Source organism: Branchiostoma lanceolatum, chromosome 2 (genome assembly GCF_035083965.1).
Source record: "Branchiostoma lanceolatum isolate klBraLanc5 chromosome 2, klBraLanc5.hap2, whole genome shotgun sequence".
In the NCBI taxonomy this organism is placed as follows: Eukaryota; Metazoa; Chordata; class Leptocardii; order Amphioxiformes; family Branchiostomatidae; genus Branchiostoma; species Branchiostoma lanceolatum.
Window position 1 is genome coordinate 17,804,946 of NC_089723.1, and position 11,543 is coordinate 17,816,488.

Genomic DNA, 11,543 nt, shown 5'->3' on the forward strand with positions numbered 1-11,543 from the left:
ATTAATGTCAGATATACAACACCCACCCACATCATGTTTAGTCAACCTACTTTGACATGGTCCACAATTCCACATCCATGTCCAGCCCTGCAATTTGTTTTCCATCAACATCTTTGCCAACATGCCCTGTACTCAACAACGTCCTCGTATCAACTTTCATTAAAAAATCCTCCTTGAAGCCTGACCATACAGACAAATTGGACTGCACATCCCTGTAGGATTGTCCCATTTCCTTAAAGGGTGACCTGGCTTCAGTCCCAACTACAGCTAATCAAGTAGAGGGCAATCACTGGACAAACCATTTTAAAAGTGGGGAGGTTTGGGATAAGAATTCTTTTTGCTTTGATTGTGCATGTTCTATACATACATTCTTAATATTTTTCCATCTTTTCAGTTCACTTTATGGCCAACTGTTATGACCATATTTTTCCTGCACTCACTCATGTGCTTCCGACAAAATATGTTATACTTTGTCCCTCTCCTATTTCACATAGAAAAGTCCTAAGCCCAGAATTGGATAGCCAGTTGTGGGGCAAACAGGGGACCTACAAAAATAACTGGGGGCAAGGGGTTACTTCAGGCTGGAGCAACCATCTTGAGAATGTTAACATCTGTAAACACACCAGACAACTTCATAGTACAAGTCCTTGGCTAGATAGTCTATTATGGTACTGCGAACTTAAGAAACTCAGATCAACAAAAAAACTTTTGCTCTCTCTCTATATATATATAAATAATAAACACAACATTTAGTCTTTTTGTAGATTACATGTTCACTGATGCCAAGACAAGCTTGGAACAGTATTTTGACATTTGGATGCAATTTGGTGCAGGCAATTACTTAGAAGTGCTTGAAGCGAACTTGCAGCCGAGAAAAACACATAGTGACCTATGCTGTTTGATTTTGAACCTCTGAATATTCACATACAAACCAAGTAACAGAGCAGCTTACAATAGTTACATGTTCACTACTGTACTTTTCAGAAATAAAAGAACATCAACATCATTGATGCAGATGTTCTGTTTTGTCCATCTCAGCATGTTACCAGGACATAGGAAGGTCATGTTTATGTCCCAGTATGGTGTGAAACCCCAGGGTCTGGTTTCCCTGTGTATTCATTGGAGAACACTATGTTTTTTCAGGGCCAGTATTGTGGCCTAATTTTCTCCGGCCACTTGTCTGCAATCACTGCTATTTCAGAAAGTCAAATATGAATTTCATTAGTCCTTTAGTTTAGGGGCCAAGTATCAAACAAAAACAAGCATCCATATAGATATGTCGGCACCATCAATTCAATGCATCATCTTCACACTTCACAGCAATGTATCACTTTGGACAGACAATTAAGAGGACAGAATATCTCTGCTATCTGTAAAATCTACAAGTAGAATGAAAAAGACAAGTCTATAAACTTGACTTTACAGGCAAAGGCATTACTTGAGACTCTATCTATCTGTTTCTATCAGTACTACACATACATGTAGATTGATATAAATATAAACATGTAGATACATACTTTATTAACAATATCTACTAATAATCTAGGCAGAAGCTGGATGGAGTATGATTGAGTTAAATTAAATCAAACATGACATTCTGACAGTCATACATGTATGTAGCAGTTGATGTGGCAGTTCAAATACATGTATGATGTTCATGTCCAACATTTGCATAACATTACCATATCCAAAAATCGTTTTAAAACTTCCAGCAATATCTGAGACACAGAAAGAGAGAAAGGTAAAACTGAAAGGTCCTACCCTGGGTGGCCAGGACAAGGTCCATTTCACCAGCCGCACTACTGCTTATACCAACAGACTTAAAATAGACCGTAGTAAAACCTGTGATTGAGAGGTGGGTTATATGGGTACTGGCTTCAGGCTGGGTATATCCATGACATCAGGATTATCCAGTCAACCAATCCTTGGGATTGGTAATGTAGACTCTACCTGTCTACAGAATACTGGGCCGGTGATCTCTGAAAACTTGGAGGATTACGAATAATCTCATTTATCTGAATGATCATCTGCTACTCACATGATAGCTGCCCAACAATGCGTTTCTCGAGACATCATGCCATCACACGCAGCTAAGCTGTGCAACTACTTGTGTATACCAAACATGTCATGTGGATGTGTGCACTGGTAGATGGTATTGTACCCATGAGATTCACAAGTGGGATTTGTGATCAGCGAGCCAACCTCCGTTGCCACACTATCCACTAATGTAAATGGTCGGTGGGAACAGGAATGAGGTCAAGTTGGCAAAACAATTTGAGGAGATCAGAGCCCCCCCCCCCCTGCTATATCCATATCTCACTGCCCTCCACAGGGGGTACTTCCTACTGAGTGGCCCCTATCCCTGTCTATGACACCCGATATGGCAGAGGTAGCCAGTGGTCCACATAAATCATAACCACTGATCCACAGGGCATACCATGAAGTCATGGCTGGAATCTCCAAGCAGATGTTATGTTTTGGTTGTGTTTGACACCATACTGTACAGTAATGTATGGTCTTCTAGGTGGTACAACTTTTCACTGTATGAGTGATAGTACATGGCCAAAAGACAAAGAACAGCGGCCAAAGGCTTACATCTATTTGAAGGTTACTGCTAGGTAATAATAGTCTCCAGCGTTATTTTCAAACTGACATCCTGTTTTACTAGTACTGTTTTGTTATTCTTGGAACTGCTATAACCCACTATTGCGCAACGTGAATAAATACAGTACTGATCATTTACCTTTCAACTACAAGCTTCTTTATTGCTTTTTGAGGTGCTCATTACGTACACTGTATGATACAGCATTATCATAATAATAAGTTTCTGTGTCACAGTATGAGGCAAGATCAGGTGTCCAAAAGACACATTGCCATGGGGTTCCCTTAATGTGTATGTTGGACATATGTACTGTTGTGATTGTAATGATGATCAATGTGATCAGGTATCATGTGCATGTAGTATTGCTTGGTATCCGGTATCCTAAAGGATATATATGCACATGTACATGTACATATGTATGTTGACAATCTTATTTCAGCCTTGTGTGACAAGAATTAAACATGTATATTGATGGCATTGTAGTAAACCTGTTATAGCTAGTGTACAAAAAAACCTTTGGAGGAGACTACTTCAAACTGACCATTAAAATCTTATGCTTTTCACGTTCTTCTTACTGTTACAAGAACTGAGGTAAAGGGAGACTTTAACAATAGGCCTACCCACCCCAATTTGTTGTTGCTGCTTCCATTCTACGAATAGTTACAAACGGAAAAAAAAACTCTTATCAATGTTCAAGCACTTGCAAAGTTAATAAAACAAAGGTAAACATACATCTGCAATGAATTTTGATGGCTGTCCATAGCACAATAAAAACAACATAGAAAACAAACAAAAAACCTTTTGGCTGCTGACAGTTTACAGATGTCCAAATCACCTGACCCATACCAGGATGACCCCGCCTCAAAAACCAGCATACCTGGATGTCATGTCATGCCACCTGAGCTGTTCAGGTATGTACCTTCCTACCTGACTTCACATAATCACCTGAACAGGTGACAGGCCAACTGTCTTTGGTGTTAAGTACGATACCAACTCATTGTGTCTTAATATGTCAGACAATAGAGAATAACACAATACCTGGACCACCAGCCTATTGTTCATTTGCAATTCCTATCACCTGATATTTACAGGAAGTGTTTCTCAACACAGGAATTTCAGGAAAAGGGTCCGGTTTCATTAAAAATCCATGGACACGGCTGATGACATATACCCAGTTGTGCGTAACAAGTAATGAAATAAATAGCAGCAATCAAAGCTGTGGACCGGAACCGAACAAGATAGATAAGAGATGGTTTCATCAATAATTGTACATCAAATCAATATCGTAACTCATCCTTAGGACATGAACATTCTCATAAACAGAATTGCCCTGAACCTGTCCATCAGGACTACCCTAAATCTGCACTAACAATGTGATACTTAGAAATTATACCAAATCATTTGACATATGAAGTCTCTGAAGTTGGAATTCAATAAAATTATGTTTTATAATGTGACATCAAACAAAATGACAAACAGAAAGACAAGATAAACTCATCCTTCAGCTGATGGTTATCCGTAGTAATCATCATTAAGACATACATAAAAATTTAAATCAAGGCCCATAATAAGATCCAGACTTCCCTGGGGTCCGATCCATTAAAATGCTAAGTCCAAAAATTAACATCGCATCACATCCATTTTGATGAGGGTTTGCGAGTACAAAGGAAAATTATGTGGTGACAAGTGTGTGACATACTGAAATGTGCTTTATCCGATATCAAAAGAGAAAGCGAAGCCGTGTCTATGCTACACTAATGAGGAACAGTCACCAGATCAGGAAATATGTTTTTGGTCTCCAGTTACAAATGAGGAAGTTATTCGGATTGACATGATGTAATCATTATATTTGAATGGTCAAACATATCTCACCGGACTACTAGAAATTATGAAACCATTTCTCAGTCGCCCTGATTTCGACGGCAAAATCTGGCTGTTATAAACTACACACAGGTTGTCAAAACTGGAGGAGGCTTTGGGAGTTTTCGAGATTTTTGTCCAGACATGGGCTTTGCCAGACACCCGACTGGGAAAGTTGCTTTCCTCTCCGGTCCATGATCGAACTTTGTGTACAAACAAGCGAAACTTCGGCTCAAGAAATATACGGTACTAAACACAGTGCAGTCAGCACCAGCAAAGAGACATAGCTGACAGTATACACTACGAACCAGACAACAAACAGCCTTTGTTTCAGACTTACCGGCCCTGTGTTGTGGTAGAAAAAAGTGGAAATCCTGCCCGCAGTTTTCCTCAGTCCACATCAATATTCAGACCAAGATGGCGGAAGTGACCCACAATCCACTTCGTTTCCGATGACTTTCCAAAGACTTCCTGATACAAGCTGCAGTTCATGTTAAAACCGCCAGATGTCACTGTTGTACATCATTTGATGGACTCGGGCGGTACCAAGGACATTATATCTATACCATAATGTCCTTGGTACTACTAAGTACCTTACATCCAAGTCCAAGAAAATATTGACAGGAGAGACCGTAGGGGACTGAATGTTCTTCGAAGGGGACGCTAAACCTTCAGTCCCCCTTGCACACTCAAGAACCCATCACACTTGTCGATAAAAGTAGGGGTCCCGCCCAGATGTGCTCTGGCCGATAGTCTAGGGGACAGGTTTTGATTCCAGGCACAGTGCCTTCTCTCTGTATTGACAGTATTCAACTACTACTAATATGTAAACTGTTAGTTTAGTTAAGAACTTTATCGGTCATCTCGATTCCGATATAACGTTATCGATTAAGAACGAAGTACATTTTCTGACCACAACTGCTGTCTTTACATCCCAACTCAGTGTAAAATCAAGAGGTGTCTGAGCGATAGATAGATGTCATAGATCTTTAGAAGATTTAAATGTTTATCAAAGCACTGACACCAGTGGTGCGTACCTAAACGTAACATCAGGTACAGGTACAGATCCGGACCTGTACCTGTACCTGTACAATTTGAAAAATTAACATGTGTTTCTCTGAACTTCTTCAATAATGACAGAAACATAGATAAACTGTTTTCAACTTGTCAGTATCTTTATTCAAGAATGTTAACTAGGTTTCCTACCGAAAAACTCCCTTGGCCTTGCTATCAAAACTCCCTGTCTGCCTGAATGATCTGTTACATATTAGTATACGCTGTTCCAAGGTGTCAATTTGGTCATGTTTGGTCTTGCATGAGATCAGGAGATCAGTGACAAAATACGCACATACTTGGTGTAAACTTATATTGGTACAGTACCGGTACTTCATGATCCGCTATTTTGGACCTTACCTAATCAATTTTTACGGTACAGTACCGGTACACAGTACCAGACACCGTACGCCAAAGCGACACCTGTCAGGCAATTTCTTCTGCATGTGACAGTTGCGTGCCTGTGATAAAGACTGATATTGTCCGTTTGTCTGCCTCTAAATAATTGCTTAGCATACTACTAGATGAAAGTCTGAAATGCATGGTGTGACAATTTTGTTGAATGGGCAACGATAAATTGACATTACCTGAACACCTAATAAGGTATCGTATAAGCGTTAATTTCTTTTGACATTAAACGTTGTACGAGAATTACTGTACAGAGCACAAAATGAGCTTCTGGATGATTACATGAATGTGGATATTAGACCTCCGGTATTTCCTGAAGGGAATTGTCCTCTGCGGGGTTATAGAGGGGTGTCTCATCTTCGTCTCCTGCTGTCCTCCTGTTTTCAAAAGAGCAAATGCATGCTGTCATTGTCATTATAGATAGGTAGATGCACAGTTAACGTTATATACTAGTAGATAGATAGACATAATACAGTTGCAAGGAGAAAACACCTAACGTTATATGTAGAAGTTTAGAACGCATGGGCTACAGCGTCTGTCATTGTTGTCAGATACACGGGTTTTGTTCATGTCTCAAAGATATTCATATAAAAAAGTTCACACACACCTTGCGTCCAGAGCCATCTTCGTTCTCGTGCGAGACTCCTCGGTGATCGGGTACAGCCAGATGAACAGCAATGCTATGACGTAGACAGCAGGGGGCGTGCCCGCTGTGACGTACCGGAGCGCCTGTTTCACTGTGTTTGGCTGAACACAGTTATCTGCATTGTAGTTCACGGACCTAGAAATTAGGGATAACACAGGTGACCGTCAAAGTATAGACTTGTGAGAAAGAACTGCTCGTAAACTTATTGAAAGTTGGGGAACAGGCGCGCATCTCTTTTCAAGAGCAAACCCTCGCTAAATTTACACCGGAATGTTTTGTCAAGTCATGTGACGCTGACTGGATTTCCACGTGTATCTATGTTTACCTTCATGGAAGAAAACATTGAACCTTCCTGTTCTTCTTCTCTAAACGAATAAGGTCAATGACCTGGACATGGTTACTTGTAAAGTAGCAGACACCATTCATATATCAACATGGCATAACCTTAAGCTTAACAAGAGTCCGTAGGACACAATTCTCCGTGAAGTATTTATAGTATGTACAAGTATTGACCCACACAAATTGCATCTCTGCTCAGTCCAAGTAGTGTTCTAGAGCAAGTAAAGAAAAAGTGTTTGTTTATCTTTTTCTTTCAATACAGGAGTGGTCAACCTGCTGAAAAGTATGTTTTTACAGCATGGCACAGATGGGATCTAGAAATTCCGGGAAAAGTCACAAAGTTAGATCTAGATGGCCCGTTTTCAATTATCAACGAACCATTCAGCCTTACAACTAAGATGTATCAGAAATCACAAATATGCAGTAAATCCTCTTTCCACAATTTATTGCAGGCCAGCCTGATCTATAGCTATCAAGCTATTTGCAATTAAAAAGGCTAATTTATATTATCCTAACATTTCACGAAGGTCAAAGGTCACCGGATCTAACCACCCGGAAGTGACACTGGCGCGCGCACTTTTCTGAGAGATATTTCTCAACAATCTTTCATCCCCTGTGTAAACTTTTTACATTGTCACAGCCTCCGTATTATAAACTACAAGTGTGGTAAGTTTGAAGGTCCAGAGATTTGCCATTTTCACACTGTACGTAAAAATACATCGTCCGTCCCGTGCGCACATACTGTATGCGAGTTGCGAGGGACACGGCATACTTAATACACAGACTGGAGCTCACTCGGCACATGTTCGCAGCTAAAACTCACAATTCCCGTTGCCGCATTGGTATGTAACTTGGTATATCGTTTCCTAGGTTGCGTGTGGTGATGCACGTTGTCTATTTTTCAATGTAACAGTGACTATACGATCACAGCAAGTAAGGAAGATTTATACCCCGTATCTGCCTGAAGTATTCCAGTCATGCATAACGGATTATAACATGGTCCCTATGGCAGGGCAGTGGGACATAGCATTAATTATAGGGGTGCAATTACGATATTGGATTGACGTTTAAAGTAGTTATGGTGTAACAAAGCTATTGTGCATCACCACGCCGAACCAGGCAAACGATATGCCAAGTTACACACCAATGCGACAACGGGATCGTGAGTTATAGCTGCGAACGCGCAAACAAATGCATTCCCAATACTCCCAGAAGGAGGTCATCCTCCTTCCCGGAGTAATAAAACAAACAAAAAGCATCCAACATACTGTAGGATCCAGTTGGAGAAAGCACCAGCGATGGCATCCATTACACCGGTGACGAAACCAAAGATAGCGTAGAAGATAGATGCAATCTTCCTGTCAGTCTTAAGTGTGAAATCGTCGATGACATCCGTGCACATGACGCTATAATGGAACAACATATTTTTTCTCAACATACAGCCCATTATCCGTATAATCCTGAATGTCATAGCGAGAATGTTTGAAGTAGAATTCTAGAAGTAATGTGCATGTAAACTAGAGTTAAGTATTTGCGCTACATATACTTCAGGTTTGCTATGTAAGTTTAGCGATTACGGGGTATTTTTATAAATATGAATTGGTATTGAATTTTTCTTTTTATTTGACTTTAATGTATGATAGCTGTGGGCCGATTTGTTAAAAATAGAGAGAACGCTAGCGACCCCAAAAAACACCTCTCCCAATAAAATGGTATGACAACCATGTGACGTCACAATTCAAGATGGCGGCCACCACACATGCCAACGGATCCAACAAAGGTTTTGGTACGCAGATCCGTAACTTGACTTCATATGTCATTTAGAACTGTCACAGGCAACGTTTAGAAGGACGTCTTTACAGAGCATTCCTAAATATGAGGAATACTGTACATGCCTTTGTACTATGTACATACAACCCTCTCCTATTCCTCCCCAGGCAGCTGCAACGAATATGACCGGCAGCAGCGCGGTCCCCAACAGGTCCTCTGTAGCTATCAGGAGAGCGGCGTTATGTGGCAGTAGGAAGACCTGAAATGGACGTCCCAAACAACAACATGTCTCAATGATGTAGGCACAACATAGATCCACGTGGGAAAGCAAGCAAATTTAAATTTTATCACGTTTGTGCAAAAAACAGTGGAAGAGAACAAGCATGACTTACCAGAATTCCAAGGAATATTACTTTCTTACGCCCAATTCGACGTATGACCAGATTCCAAACGAATATTGCTACCACTGCTGAAGCCTGGAAAAGAAATAATGATCTGAGAGGCTCTAATTTTTCATGCACTATTCCATGTACCTGAATGTTGTGATAGCTGATAAAGCGCTGGCGCTTTCAGTACATTCAAGACACAGGTTCTCAAATGTATCAAAGTGTATACAGATGCGTTACGTTAGACATCAAGACAGGCAGTGTGCAATACTACAGAGAAAGTCAAACGATGTACAATATATTTTGTTTGTACCATTGTCACTTTTAGAGTCATGAATACACAGGTGGCTATTGAAAGCACGAGGTCATTGTCTCCTTTGGTATTCTTTTCCTTGTAGAAAGTTTACGTACCATGTATAGAAAGATGACATAGAAGACCTGGTCTGAGATATTGAAAGTATACTGCATCAGCAGGGCACTGTTGATTTGCTTGGTCTGCAATCAAGAAAAAACAGTCAGATGTGAACAGTTAGTCCTGCCGGTAAAGATATCTAAAACTGTCGATACCATGAAGATGACTGACTTGACCTTCCCATTGCTGAGTTCTGGGTATGATGTATAGAGATATTCAATATGATATTGTCCTGCCCTGTTCATATATCTACCTATGTAGGCCAATTCATATAACGTTACAACTCTATGCACAAACGAGACGTTGTTTTACATTCCTGACACACAATACCATCATCATCATCATCATCACATTGTATACTGTTTTAGCCATTAGAATGCACATCATTAGAACGATTGTTATTCATGTTATAGATAAGTTCTTTGAAATTGTTAAATATCAGAAATAGTCGATTGTTATGTATCTACAAATTGCCACACATTGTACCCGTTACAATTGTCGCGCAATAAATAAATAAAGTTCTTCTATTATCTTCTTCTTGTATTAATCAAACTTACAATGTTCGCAAGCTTTGATGTTTACTAGTGACAAGTCTCAATTCAACATTATGCTGAGGTTTCTGCCATTGAAACATTAACCGAGTGTTGTCATGTTTATTAGCCTTATTGTTTAATGTTTGCCGTTGTAGAGAAATACAAGTGAAATAACTTACATTGATGCCTAGCTCCAGGAACGCTTTTATCACAAGCATCATGAGAAAAGGACGATGGCGGACGAGGGCTTTGATATCAGCAACGGGGAAACAGGATGACTGTTGCTGTTTCCTGATATCTGAAAAGAAATTTTGTCTGAAAATCCTTGTACAATTGATGTTTTTAAATGGTAACATATCCTCTCAGAGACATACACACACACACACACACACACACAGACACACACACACACATACACACACACACACACACACACACACACACACACACACACACACATGCAAACAGACAAACAAACACAAAGAGGGAGAGAGAGGTGAGAGGGAGAGATACGCATGCCTCAAACGATACAATACCTTTTCTCTCCGGAACACCGAAAACTGCCGCTAGTCCACAGAGTACAAAGAGTCCAGTTCCAACAGCTGCCGCCACCATGTAGGCCGTTTTCTGTGGGTGATATCACCAATAGTTTGAGTTTGGTTGGTGGGTTCAAGGACATTATATAATGTCCTTGGTGGGTTGGAATCTGATCTTAAAACTACAACCGTACTTCAACGGTTCATGGAATATAGCTGAGCGTTGTGACAAAGCAAATATTCGGCGCCCTGTGTCACGGACAAGGCATCACACTTACTTCAGTATCCCGTGACGGACCGTGGTCCGTGCCGTTGAGAGTTCCGTTGCTACACGGATCGTACCCCAGGTCGGCATGGAAAAGCGCGAACGTTCCTTGTTGGATCAGCGCAGAGAGTATGATACCAGCAATCTGAAACGCTGACGCTGAGAATCAAAGAAAAAGTCCATTCAGTTAAGACCATCTGACTGCTTTTATATATTCAGGACAACATTATCGCCCAACTACAGAAACAGATATCAACTTGTCAGAGCAATGATACTTACAATAGGTGATCAGGGTGTCTCTTTCTCTTGGTTCATGACTAGCAAACATCACGAGGGAGTCCCTAGCGACACTGTATCCCTGTAAGATAGAGGAAACAATATGATTACAGGAGATAGGGAGAATTTCGAAGGTTTTAAGGTACTCAATAACATTGGATGATGTTCGTCCGTGAGATTCTCACGACAAGATAATGATGACCTTGACTGAGGACCTCAAAAAGTATATGTTGCAGTTCTTCCCCTCTTCTTCAGTTAACTATGGACTTTTTCAGTTGATTATGGAGTTTTTGTCAGATTGCAAGACGACAATTTATGCAAAATTTTATTTTCAAGATATGCCTCAATCATTATGGCACTTCTTGAAAGACGCCCAGACAAGATGTCTCTCCTGGTTATGAAACCAAGTCGTTAAAACAATCTACATCTCTTTTGTTTTGCCATATCTTGGCTAACT

At 40.4% G+C, this 11,543-nt stretch overlaps 2 protein-coding genes and 1 long non-coding RNA gene across 11 annotated transcripts in view; all 3 read right to left on the reverse strand.

Annotated features, from left to right (window-relative positions):
- Nucleotides 1–4,909, reverse strand: part of LOC136427693 (focal adhesion kinase 1-like) — a 62,654-nt gene extending 57,745 nt beyond the window's left edge. For all 9 annotated transcript variants that reach the window (XM_066416762.1, XM_066416756.1, XM_066416761.1 and 6 more), the window contains exon 1: nt 4,803–4,909. The gene's annotated coding sequence lies outside the window, so the exon portion shown is untranslated. The remainder of the gene's footprint in view (nt 1–4,802) is intronic.
- Nucleotides 4,910–5,611: 702 nt separating this feature from the next.
- On the reverse strand, nt 5,612–6,697 carry LOC136426732 (uncharacterized). Its single transcript, XR_010754338.1, has 2 exons — nt 6,531–6,697; nt 5,612–6,300 (listed from the first exon to the last, which is right to left on the reverse strand). It is a non-coding gene; the product is annotated as an uncharacterized lncRNA (long non-coding RNA).
- Nucleotides 6,698–8,127: 1,430 nt separating this feature from the next.
- Nucleotides 8,128–11,543, reverse strand: part of LOC136426888 (sodium-dependent lysophosphatidylcholine symporter 1-A-like) — a 4,562-nt gene continuing 1,146 nt past the window's right edge. The window contains exons 4-11 of the mRNA XM_066415609.1: nt 11,090–11,168; nt 10,824–10,969; nt 10,546–10,636; nt 10,189–10,307; nt 9,476–9,559; nt 9,071–9,154; nt 8,804–8,937; nt 8,128–8,314 (exon numbers count right to left, since the gene is read on the reverse strand). Coding sequence (XP_066271706.1) covers nt 8,128–8,314; nt 8,804–8,937; nt 9,071–9,154; nt 9,476–9,559; nt 10,189–10,307; nt 10,546–10,636; nt 10,824–10,969; nt 11,090–11,168 — 924 coding nt within the window. The remainder of the gene's footprint in view (nt 8,315–8,803; nt 8,938–9,070; nt 9,155–9,475; nt 9,560–10,188; nt 10,308–10,545; nt 10,637–10,823; nt 10,970–11,089; nt 11,169–11,543) is intronic.